The sequence below is a fragment of the Hippopotamus amphibius genome, chromosome 5, assembly GCF_030028045.1.
Source record: "Hippopotamus amphibius kiboko isolate mHipAmp2 chromosome 5, mHipAmp2.hap2, whole genome shotgun sequence".
Taxonomy (NCBI): Eukaryota; Metazoa; Chordata; class Mammalia; order Artiodactyla; family Hippopotamidae; genus Hippopotamus; species Hippopotamus amphibius.
The window spans coordinates 76,380,002-76,392,185 of NC_080190.1; the positions used below are offsets into that span (position 1 = coordinate 76,380,002).

At 38.0% G+C, this 12,184-nt stretch overlaps 1 protein-coding gene across 5 annotated transcripts in view; it reads right to left on the reverse strand.

Moving 5' to 3' along the window:
- Positions 1 to 1,804: 1,804 nt before the first annotated feature.
- The window catches only part of BICC1 (BicC family RNA binding protein 1), a 309,108-nt gene continuing 298,728 nt past the window's right edge, over positions 1,805 to 12,184 (reverse strand). For 3 of the 5 annotated variants that reach the window (XM_057736127.1, XM_057736126.1, XM_057736129.1), the window contains 3 exons: positions 10,883 to 11,043; positions 8,103 to 8,202; positions 1,805 to 2,579 (listed from right to left, as the gene is read on the reverse strand). In XM_057736127.1, coding sequence (XP_057592110.1) covers positions 2,449 to 2,579; positions 8,103 to 8,202; positions 10,883 to 11,043 — 392 coding nt within the window. In that variant the 3' untranslated portion in view covers positions 1,805 to 2,448. Of the gene's footprint in view, positions 2,580 to 4,809; positions 4,887 to 5,255; positions 5,335 to 8,102; positions 8,203 to 10,882; positions 11,044 to 12,184 lie in introns of all 5 variants that reach the window. The other 2 variants (XR_009053881.1, XM_057736128.1) reach the window with 2 other exon arrangements.

Consider the following 12,184-nt stretch of genomic DNA (forward strand, 5'->3'; position numbering starts at 1 on the left):
AAAATCACTAAAAGGACAAAAACCCACACAAAAATACAATCTGTATCTGTTCTATATTTACAGATAACCGGTCACTATTAAGGCACAGATTGATTAAAAACATTTATTCAAATAATCCAAATATTTTGTGCATCATATAACACTGACAACACCATATACTGTAGTGTCATATTCCCTTCATTGCATCAAGAGAAAGTGAGAAAAGTAATTTCCAGTGTTTTTTATTTATTTTTTTAACCACCCTATTTAGTTTAATTGGGACAGTTTTCCCTTTGGCATAATATCAAAGCACTGTTCATAAAACCTATTATCAACTCAATACTGCAAATTCATTCTATCTTCCTCCTGTTGCAAATGTGTGATAGAGAGCTAGGGAAAGACTCCAAATGATTAATTTTTCATTTGGGAAGGAAGTCTTATTAAAGAGATGATAAAATTTAGAGCACTAAGTTGTTGCACAGGAAACAAATCTGGAACTCTTACTCTATGCTGAATGTGTAGCATGATGTGTTCATAAAGCCACATAAGGCAGGGAGCTCCATGTGATGACCTGCATACATGTGACATGTGTGCAGAATGAGTCCACTGTACTTGGGAAGGGAGCAATTTAGTTCTGCATCCATAAGCACGTACAGTTCTTTTTAGGAACAGGCATCCCCTTAGTGCTGTTAAAACTGATAATTTTATAGCAGGGCCATTATCTATGCCTTCAAGGTAACCAATACTTTTTTTTTTTTTAAGTGATAATTTTTCTGTGTGCAAAATTTCTGATTCTTGTTCTTACTTCAATGATAAGACTTAACCATGGAAAAAAGTCAGACAAGTATTTGACCCCACATTTGTATGAAAGCCCCCAATTGTTATGTATGAATCTAATGCCTTCTGCAGAGAGCACATGACAGTGGTTTATGTCCATGTAGAAAGTCTCGAATACTGAACATAAATAAGTCATTACAGTACAGGTAAGTCACCACATTTCCTATGGGAAAGTTTTCCAACAAATTAATATACTTGGAAATAATATTGCTTTGAAGAAAGAGAGGCACTTAGTGATTGTCTTCATGGATTGAAAACCCTTCATAAATCCATAATGAGATGTCTGAAAAGGCCTAGGAAACAATGTTGCCTGATTTCTTGGACTTTCACAGTATCAAGATTGTAACAATGAGTTTAGCCACTTACAAAATAGTCTTTTACTTTTCCTCCTTCAGAACTCTGCTATCTTTATAAACTGTCACCCTGGAGACTTAAATAAAGCCTTTCCATTCTCAACAAACCCCAGTCTACTTCAAGCAGACAGATACGGTTTTAGGAAAGTCCTATGACCATATGGAGCACAGCTAATGTGTACATAAGGACAGTAATGTATTTCTCCTCCTCATGGCAACAGTGCTGTCTTGTCAGATGATTATTTGTCTTTTTTAAATAAAGTGACAATCTAGGGCTCCAGTTATTGAATGCCGTCCATTCTCTACCATAAATCTCTAGTAGATATCAATTTAATCAGTTATGTACTGTATGCTTATAACATCTAAAAATAAAAGTTTGATATAAATAAATGTCCTTTAGTGGCAGTATACTAAAAATAGCCCTTTGCCTTCAGACAACCATTAAAATCATTTTAGCAGTAATGGCAGCAGCTAAATATGATGACTGCAAAGGGTTAATATTGCAAAGTCCATTTGGTCTTTCTTTGCTCGCACCTGTTACAGTGAACTAGGTTCATTGCTAAGTGTTTCTAGGATGCTGACATAAATGAACAGAACTGGTCCATAACCAAGTGAAGTCACTTACATTTCCCAAAGTCACAGAATATTCTGCACAAAAACTAATAATCCAGTACTATTTCAAATAAAAATTTAACGCAGTCAGAAAAATGTGACTAAATCTGATTTGTACCAATACATCAGGTGACATAAAAATGAGAGAAACAGAGCTAATTTCCACAGGACAAGAAATAAGAAAGTGTAAAGTGCTGAAAGACCTCAATAATTATTTTAAAGCAGTACCAGAAAATTCCACTTTGATTGTTTTTTTTAAAAATCCCCCAAATACCAAAACAAAATAAGCAAAAAAAAATAACTTTTATGTTTTCTGGCATCCCAGATGTCAACTCATCCTTCATGTTAAGTAAAAAAATCAGTGCATATGTTATTATATAGGTAAATAAAAACAGGAAATAAAGCCCTACCCTCATATTGCAAATTCTGTCCAACTGCCGTTAGGAAAAAAAAAAAAAAAGTAATCCTCATGTGGCATTCTGTATGATGACTTAAGAACATCTTCTCTCTTTTCTTCCTTTTTAGCACAGAGTTCAGGTGCGAATAAGATGCTTTGGTCCTGATACCAGACACCCAGAGTGCTGAGGACGGTGTGCAGTGAAGGCTGTTCACAGATCTCCTGCGTCCGACTTGACAGAGTTGGCGGGTGTGTGCCTGGAGGGTACCGCTACCAGCGGCCACTGACACTAGCAATGTCTGAGTGATACTGACGGGGTAGCCTCCCACTTGCTCCGCCTTCCAGGAAAGAGGTGCGTGTATTTGGCGGTTCAAAGAGCTTTCTTCGGTTTTTATTTAGTTCTGGAGAGAGAAACAGAGAATTGTTAGGAGCTCAAGGGAGAAGTACTATAATCTTCAGGACATGGCAGTAGAGCTCAGAAAATGGTGATGTGGTAGGTTTTGGGGGGAAAGTCAAGTAGGTAGCAAGAGGAAAACCTTTACGTTGACTGTCAAAACATTTTTGAAATGCTAGAAAGTCTGATATGAAAGGTAGCATATATAGCTGAGAGAACCAAGGACAGCAAATCGTTTTTACTGCAGTTCGTAAACTATCTGGAAAATAAGTCATTCTCTGAACCCTCTCACGTCCAAATAAACAAAACAGTTTGACAGATCCCAAATGTCATTTCAAAGACAAAGGGAGAGGGACCATCAAAGCTGGTGAAAGGCATATGAGAGGATGTATTACCAGTGATACAGAAAATTATTACAGCTCATTACACCCATCCATGTCAAACACAGTGATCATTAAATTATTCAAGTCAGACATGAAAGGAGACCCCATATCTAAACAAAAGAATGCTGGAGAAGCACACTGTGTTAATCCACAGCCCCATGGCTCTACCATCTCATGATGCCTACACTCCTTGAGTCAGAAAGAGTTATATGAAGAAGCATATCACATCAGCAGAGGTTTCTTTCATAAAAGATCAACTTAGGTAAAAATAGTAACAGTTAAGGAAATTAATACAATTGAAAACAACCAGTATTTGAATCCAAATTTTCAGGGAAAAACTAATTAGATCCTCAATTTTAAAGAAACCAGAGCACTGTTAGTTTGTCTTTTCCCAACTAAAAATTAACGGAAGGTGACAAATTGAAGCAGCCAACCTTGTTTATGACTATGCAATGCCCCATCCTCCCCTCCATACACACTTTCACAAATCCTCAAGGCAACTGATGTATTTATTACTAATGAACTCATACAAGTAAATAGAGTTGTCAGACCCTAGAAAGCAGCGTTTCTGATAGCCACCAAATACAAATACAGTTGACCCTTGAAAAGCGCAGATTTGAACGGAGTGGGTCTACTTATACATGGACATTTTTTGATAGTAAATACTACAGTATTACACAGTTGGTGGTTGGTGGAATCTGCAGACGCAGAGGAACTGTGGATATGAAGGGTGACTATAAGTTACATGGGGATAACTCCTGGGTGGTTCAAGGGTCAACTGTATCTTCAAACTTATTCACTCTCAAATAGATGCAGTATATAGTTGGTGTGCTTAAAGCTGTTGTCTTTTTCTCTGGGAGGGTGGTGAAGCAAGTAATTCAGCACCTTTAATTACCTGCATGGTACTCAGTACTTTTTCAGCCATACACACACACAACCCCATTTTGAATTCTGAGGTTACAGAGCAAGCTATGGCCTGCTACAATAATGCTGAGGAGGAGAACAGAGACTCAGGCAGGTTGCAGTGGGTCACAGGTGGCCAGGGACAGCCATATGGCCAGATGTGCTAGTCTCCCAAGTTCTAGAAGAGGGACCAATACTCCTAAGATTTCAACCCCCTGCTTTCCAGAATGTAACTGTCTGCCCTATAAGGGTGATGCATGAGTGGAGACGCCTCTTTTCTGTTCACATTTAGATCTTACAGGAGAAGAGAAACAATTGTAATTTATAAGAGCCTATTATACGACAAGCACTTTATATTCGTTGTGTCCTATTTAAGTTCTCCTTCAGGGGTAGATAATATTACCATTCTCCATTTTATAGATAACAAAACTGAGTTTTAAAAATAGACGAAGTTACTTGCCTACATGGCTGTTAAGTGACAGAGCTGAAACCCTGCCTGCCTGATGCAAAGGTCTATTGCTGTGGACTGCAGTGATCCACCCATTGGGCAGAGACCAACCGAGGTATCAGGAATACAAACTTGAGACATTGGTAGTTACAGGTATGCCAGATAACAGAGCGTTCCTTCATATTTTATATGTATACCAAATTTACTTTTTAAATAAAAAAATAAAGCTTAGAAACTCTGAAGAAGCAAGGACAATATTGCAAGCAAAAGATACATGTGGGCATGCGTATAGATGGCTATTGTTTCGTATGTATATGTGGCTATTGTTTTCAAGTTCCTGCAGAAACAGAGGTAGCAACGACATTCCTATTACATGTATCTTATTTAAAAAACAAACATGAAATTCAGAAATCCAAATGGATTGAATATATTTAAAGGCAAACTTGTAGGAGAGTAAAGAATAAATGAATCCCCTTCAATACAGCCTGGAAAAGTTTTATCACCTTCAAATGAGGAGACTTTCTTTGGCCTCCACTTTCTCATGGGGAGATAACCCATGAATCAGGAGGACATTCCCGCACTATAGAGAGGGAAAGGAAAGGAGTAAGTCAAACGTCATTCTCCATGAGCACATGAAAACAACTGGGCCATTGAAGACAAAAAAAATTTTAACAGACATTGAAAACTTGATTCTGAAAAGTCACATCAGCTAGATTTTTGAGAGAATAAATGATCGTTAAGAAATTCAGCCACTCCCTGAAGGTGTGATTTCCAAGAGTACACATATCAAGATATTCCAGGTGTGAAGCACAGAGGTAAATCTTTAAGACTATCAAGGATCAAGTCCTATGAAGAGACTTTAGTTTCTGTTGTTTTTTAAATTAAAAAGCAAACTCCCTCTTCTGATTTTTTTCAGTAAGCCTAAGGGATAGTTTGAGAAAATACCAACCTTTTTCTTTGAAATTCCAAGGTTCACACAATCCTGGCAGCTCTCAGGATCTTGTTGCGGATCTGAACAGAGTCACAAACTAAAAGAATAGGTCGGGAAATGTTAGATCTACCTGAGGCTGTGGCGGAAAGTCTGTCAACAGGATGCTAAACTTCCTTTCAACTTAGTCCCTGTACATTTAGTTAACCAATCGCTAAAACACTCAGAAATCCATGAATTTTCAAAAATTCGTGGATTTGAAAAAAAAAAAAAAAAAACACTTTTTCTTCGATCCATCTCTATTAGAGATAAATCTCATCTCCTATAATATTAAAATACGTGTCTTCTGGCCCAAGATTAAAAGCAAACCAAAACCTTATACTGAAAGAACAACTCTGATTATAAGTTAAAAATCTACAAAATTTTAAAAAGTAATTTGAGCAAACTCTGTATCTAACCAAACTATGTAACCACAAGACAAACTAAGTCAAGGCTGCCCTGCTACCCTGCATCTATCTGGAAATGAAGTATTCTGAGACTTTAAGTGAATGTCTGTTATCAGAGGAACTGAATTGGAAAAAGAAGCTTTTTGATGAAGCGTTTCTCAATAAAAACTTATTCCTTTCAGAGAAAATGATTTGCCAGGTTCAAACAAATGCACTTCAACAAAGGAAGGCCAAATCATCCTTAAAATAATCAAATACTTCCCACTATACAAAGCATTCACAAGGCATCTTATTCAAAGTCTCTAACTCCCTTTAAAAGCAAGAGGACCCGTGAACCCCCCTGAGAGAGGCAGTTTGCAGAAGTAGGATACAAAACCACACTGAGGATGAGGACTCGAGAAATATTTTTTTAAACAAAGACTCAAAACCCCTCCTGTTTTGCACCCGACTCTCCTCTTCAAAACCCACCTAGAATACCTCACCAGTGTATCTATGAAATGTATCTATGTATCTATGAAAATATTTAGAGAGATCTGCTTGTTGCTGGAAGCTTTAGAGAGTTTTTCATTGGGTTGGTGCACAAAGAAAGGACTTAATTTTCATACTGTCACGGACATTCCACACATCTCTAGTGAAAGATTATGGAGTTCTGAAACATACACTTCTGTGGTATAAATATACAGCCCCATGGACATATTTTAACAGTATAGGCATGGTGACTGAGTTAATAAAATTTCAAGTAGTATGTTAATTTCCTTTTCAAACTAATAAAAGAATGTAAAAATATATAAAGTTAATTTGGGTCCCGAAGTAGTCCTCTGAGACTGAGCTTTAGGGTAAGCAAGTTGAAAACTATCCCATTGCCACAGACAGTGAAAAAGAAAGAACAAGGGACTACCCTACCACTGATACGTATCACTAGAACTGTAGGTTATTTTCACTACGCCTGATGAGACACCACACGGAAGGACCCATCTTAGAAATGGAAGGGGACCTTACACAATCATCTACTCCAATCCACCTTCACAGGTAAGAAACCAAAACCAAAAGAGGCTTGGAAACTCACCCAAGGGTGCATGACTTGGAGGGTCAAATCTCAGATCTCCTTATGTGAATACAGTGTTCTTTCCACTATAACCAAGCTGACCTTATGAGTGAACAAGAAACAATGGCTGCTCTGTGGAGCTCTATTAATGCAGCCACTTGAGTACACAGGGTGGAGGAAGACTTCTCAAACTGATGTGTGCAGAACTCTACCCATGGAGAAGCCTAATGGGCTGCTCAATGGCTGAATTTCTATCCCTATTTCAAGGCTACTAGGCTTCTATCTGCTTCAGATATATGATTTCCTCTGGGGAGGGTTGATCAGCTGTTATAATTTGATGGAACAGCAATCTGCTGCTAAAATAAAATGGAAAACCACTGAGGCTTTTAGTTTGATGATTTGATTAGCAAATGCTGTTTAGAAAGGACTTTTACCAGTTGGATGCCACTGCTGGCCTCATAAAGGCATAGCCTGCAAATTCTCTGTTTTGAAAGAGCAACATCTTTTTCTCACTACACCTGACATTTGGCTCTGTCTTTCTGAGAGACTGGCACACAGATAAAATTGGCATTCATGAACTTAATCAGAAAGTCTTCAAAAAGTAACCTCATTTTTTTGCCCCCCAAATTTCTTCCTCTTATTTCTCTAAACATGAGGTGCGCTGAGGTACACTGTTATGTGTTTGCCAACTCCTGACTCATCACCTGGCCATTCCTTTCATGTTGGAGGTACCTAGTAAATACACATAGAGCGTTGTCTTATACGCAGAACATACAAAAGATGCACAAAAGCAGTGGTCTGGGAAACAGACCTTCAGACTTTCCTTCATTCTGTGGCTGCTTTTAGAATACTACCCTCTTCTGTGACTCACAAATTCTATTAAAACTTGGGGTTAAGTTGAAAGGCATTAAGACAAGAAATGCTGCCAGGTTCCAGCTATACCAAGGATTCTCTTTTTCTCTAGTGCAATGATCTCAGCTGCTATACAAGGACACATGCATTTAAAGCATGACAGCCAGTCCAGAATAATTATTCATGAACCCAACAATCATTGCTTAGCACAACTGCACAATGGAGAATTAAAATGCTCCCTCATCCCCACATTCTGCAAAGGGCAATTTTGGTTAGATCTTTCTGAAGAGATCTGTCTTAAGGAACGACACTGTCATGGCAGGTTTTCAGGCAATGACTTGATGAAGGAGTGGGGATGTTCTCGGCATTTGCCACACTGTTAGTAGGAAAACACTCTGAAACCACAAGCACAAACCTGCCAGGTAGTAAGCAAGGGGCTGATGGGCAGAGCCAGCCCCAGTGGCTGGAGACCAATAGCAGAGGTTCTTCAGATTTTAAGATATGAATAAGAACATTTATATTCACCTGAGATTGCAAGCAGCATTTTCCTCCTGGCACCAAAAGTCGTAATTCCCAGCTCCTTCAGATCCTGATCTGTGAGAGTGAGGAATGTCTGAAGATCGATCTGTGGGTGAACAAGTAATCCATAATCGATATATTAAGTGCTTATTTTCTTCCTCCGTATAAATTCAATTCATTGCTACATTTTTATTTATTAATTATGCTCTGCCTACTTTCAAAAAAGAATGGTGGTGATACAAACCTAAGGGACAAGAGTTAAGTAATAAAGGTGGCAAAATGGAAGTGATGACCCTAGCAGCAGACTTAGTCTAAGCCAATGATTTACTGCAGCTAAGATATAAACTTGGGCATCCTAAGGTCTTAGCATCCTGGCAGCCAAGGCAAAAAGGGAAACAGAAATTGCACAGTTTTGTGATCTGATAAAAGGAAGAATACACATCTGTCCAGAAGAGAGAAAATACTTCTTAGTTTTAGATTCTTGGTTAAGTGTATCTCCATAAAAAGAGACTGAATAATACCATAAAAGGCATCTTCCATTGTGTTCTACAAAAAAATGATAGCAAAATTCACAGTCTACCTCACACGTATGACTCAGCCCAGCAAACTATCTCTGAAAGTGGCATACATGAAGTATTTCTAGCAACAGTATAAACGTACTTCCTGGCATCAGGGACGATGTGTAGAGGGAAGTAGCCTAAGAATCCCACCCTTCCTTGAAGACTGTGTGGAGGAACAGAAAGGCAATGGGTTCAGGTTCTGATTCTGCCATTACTAGTTGTGGGCACTCAGAGTTGACGATCCTATACCTCACAGGGTTGTTTTGGGCATTTAATATGATCTTAGATATAATGCAATGTGCTCACCAAAGGCGCAAAATAGTTGGCGGCTATAGTTACTAATAATGTATACAGACATATCGTCTGTGAAAGTTGCTAAATAAATCTTCATCCTGCTTACAATATGTTAAATCTCACAAGTTACTTAATGGGGGATTCTTGTTAAGTCATATCTGTATATGAGAAAATATCCTACATGAAGGGAATAGTACCAAATTTCAACACACCTGAGAACAGTAGAATATACTTTTTATTTAAATGATATAGAAATCAATTTGAAATTTTGTTTTGATTTTGAAGGTTACATTCAGATCTTGAAAACCCTTTTCATTTATCATTTATCACAGATCTAATGATATGTTTTTTAGAAATTCTATCTAATTAGAATAAACTATTTCAGGGATCCTCAAACTCTCTTTAAAGGGCCAGAGAATAACTATATTAGGCTCAGTGGGCCATACTGTCTCTGTTGCAACTACTCTACTCTGCTGGTTTCACTCAAAAGCAACCACAGGCAATATGAGGCAACTGAGTTGGTGTGGCTGTGTTTCAATAAAAACTTTATTTACAAAATTAGGCAGCAGGTCTGCAGGCCGCAGTTTGCTGACCCCTTCTCCAGGTAATATTAGATGAAGCCAGTCTGACTTTATATTATCATGTTTTCTTACTTTTTGAAGTAACTAGATAAGAAGTACCCATAATAAATTTATTTCTATGCTTCTTCAAATAGGAAATATAGATTTAAAACAAACCCAGAGTATCACTGAATAACATCTAGTCACTTACTTCTAAAACCTTCTATGCTTGAACAACTTAAAATACCTCTGCCCTGAGCTTCTCAATCAGCCACCTACATCCAACCAGCAAGACTGAATAAATAAATGCAGTTCTTTAATGTACTGATGATGGACGTATTATTCAACTTAGAAAATCCTTGGTTAAATGAACACTAATTTAGATTTAGGAAAAGAAAAAAAATCATTGTCCTGAAGTCCAAAATACACAAGACGACATATTTTTGGTGTTAAAGAACAAAAAAGTTCAGCAATTAAACTTACGTTATGGGCAATACATTATGATTTATGACATAAAGTGCCTAATAAAAATCTCAGATTCTCTATTGACTAATGCGTGCCAGGGAATTACTGGCATATTCTCTAACATGAAATAAAGCCAACTAGCATGAAACTCGGACCATGTCAGGATTTGAAAAATACTTTTTTTTGGGGGGGAGGGGAACAGATGCATTTAGAGAAGTATTCTAACTTTTTGTTGCCATGGGTTAGCTGTGCCCTGGTAATATGACAACACAATCAGAACCATCTTAGGGGCTCTTTTCTTTATGCCAGTATGTCATGGCCACGGCTGATCAGTTTGACCAAAATCCATGGTAGGCATGTTTCAGAAGACATCTTAGTTCTGTCTCAGTTCAGGCAAAAACCAAACAGTAAATTAATGAATAAGTTAACATGTATAAAAAGCACATTATATTCTGTGAGAACAAACTTTATGATTAGGATGATGTCAAAAACAACCATAGTTATTTATTTCAGATGCTGTTATTTACTTTTAAGTGCCACAAATAAAGATAAGAACAGATGAAAGAGCAAAATCTTATTAAATATAGAGTTGTTGCCAGCCTTAGGGCAACAAATTTGTGAATCATAAATTCCTATGAATCAAGACACACATTAGATCTTTTAGCTAAAACTGGTGAATGTGTTTTTGCAAACACAATTTCCTATATTTGTACAATCCCGTGTTTCCCAGTTACACTAAATAAGAAATAAGATGGCGACAATTTTCTTAGCAGCAAAAACAAGCTATGAGACTTGAATAAATGTTCAGTAAGAATGGTCATAGGCAAATGAGTGATTTCATTCTAGAAGTTGTCATACACACAACCAAAACAAAGATGCCTGGGAAAATAAATAAATAATTACTGACCTCTTGTTGCTGGAAGACATCTGTGTATTTGCCCAGGCCCAGTTTACTGAAGAGCTCAGGGAGGTCAGAGCCTTTGAAAGAGCTGTTCAGGTTACAGCCATTGCTTCCTGTCAGCGAGGAAATGCAGTCCATGTAATTGCTACTGCTGAGATAGTGTTCCGCTGAAAGGCAAAGGAGAGACAGGCTTGAAGTGTAAATGCCCAGAGAGAACACAGTTTAATTAAAAGTTTTAATCACTCAAATATTTCAGATTCATTGTTTTGGGCTGAATAGAGCAGTAGCTGCAGAAATACAGCAATCCTTTATTGAAACATTGGCTTTTCATTAAGGAAATGCTGGTTATTGCTTTCAGGGAGGCTCTTGCCATTTAAAAGGTTACACTTGGGAGGCAGCAATGCAGCAACAGTGCCTCAGTAGTTAATAATCATTAATCATTTTCTCCCTGAGCATTCAGAAACATTTGCTCTTTATAACTGATCTGATGTGAATTAAATGAGGAATTGGAGGGAGGATGCCTCGGACACAATAAAGCTAAGGAAAGTTACAAGCTCCTTTTGGATGCAGTTTGGCCCTCTGTATCCACACTTGTGCTTTCCGGTGGTCAAAGAAATTGTGTGATATTACCACATATAAATCTCATTTCCCTCAAACATAATTGGGCAGTGAATTCATGAAATACAGTGCTTCCAGGACCAAGACCAACACTTGAAGTGAAAAGAATGATGTTGGAGATCCTGGATTAAACTTAGAAACAAATCCGTCTCTTAGGGGAAATTCTAAGACAGCCTTGCCGAGCTTTGCCTTGGCTCTGCTACTGATCTGGTGCACAAAGATTTCTCCATGTTGTTTGTGGTTCTCAGACCCAATGGCATGCACAGTTGGGTGACAGACTAGTGAGCCACACCAAGTACTTGACCAAATAGTCAAATGCTCTTCAAGAGCCACTTTGGAGAAGTTAGCAGGGCTGTGCACCATCCTGACCAACAACTGACTCTCATCCATGTGGGAATTCTATCCTTTCATACCAAACATGTAGCTTCAGGGGGGGATTCCCAGATTGATGAGGGCAGAGGACACTCACCTAGCTTATCAGATCCATCTCATCTCCTCGGGGATCAATGCATTCACCAGATCTAAGAATTCTGTCCTGCATGGCGCTGGGTACCACTAACCACTTTCTCTGGTTGTTTTCATCTCCCATTTGAGAAGTCCTATATATGTCTAAAGTGGAAGGAATCCCTTGATAAAGTTTCTCTTTCTTTTAAAAACAGATATTTTATCTCTTGTGAGAAGAATGTGTGG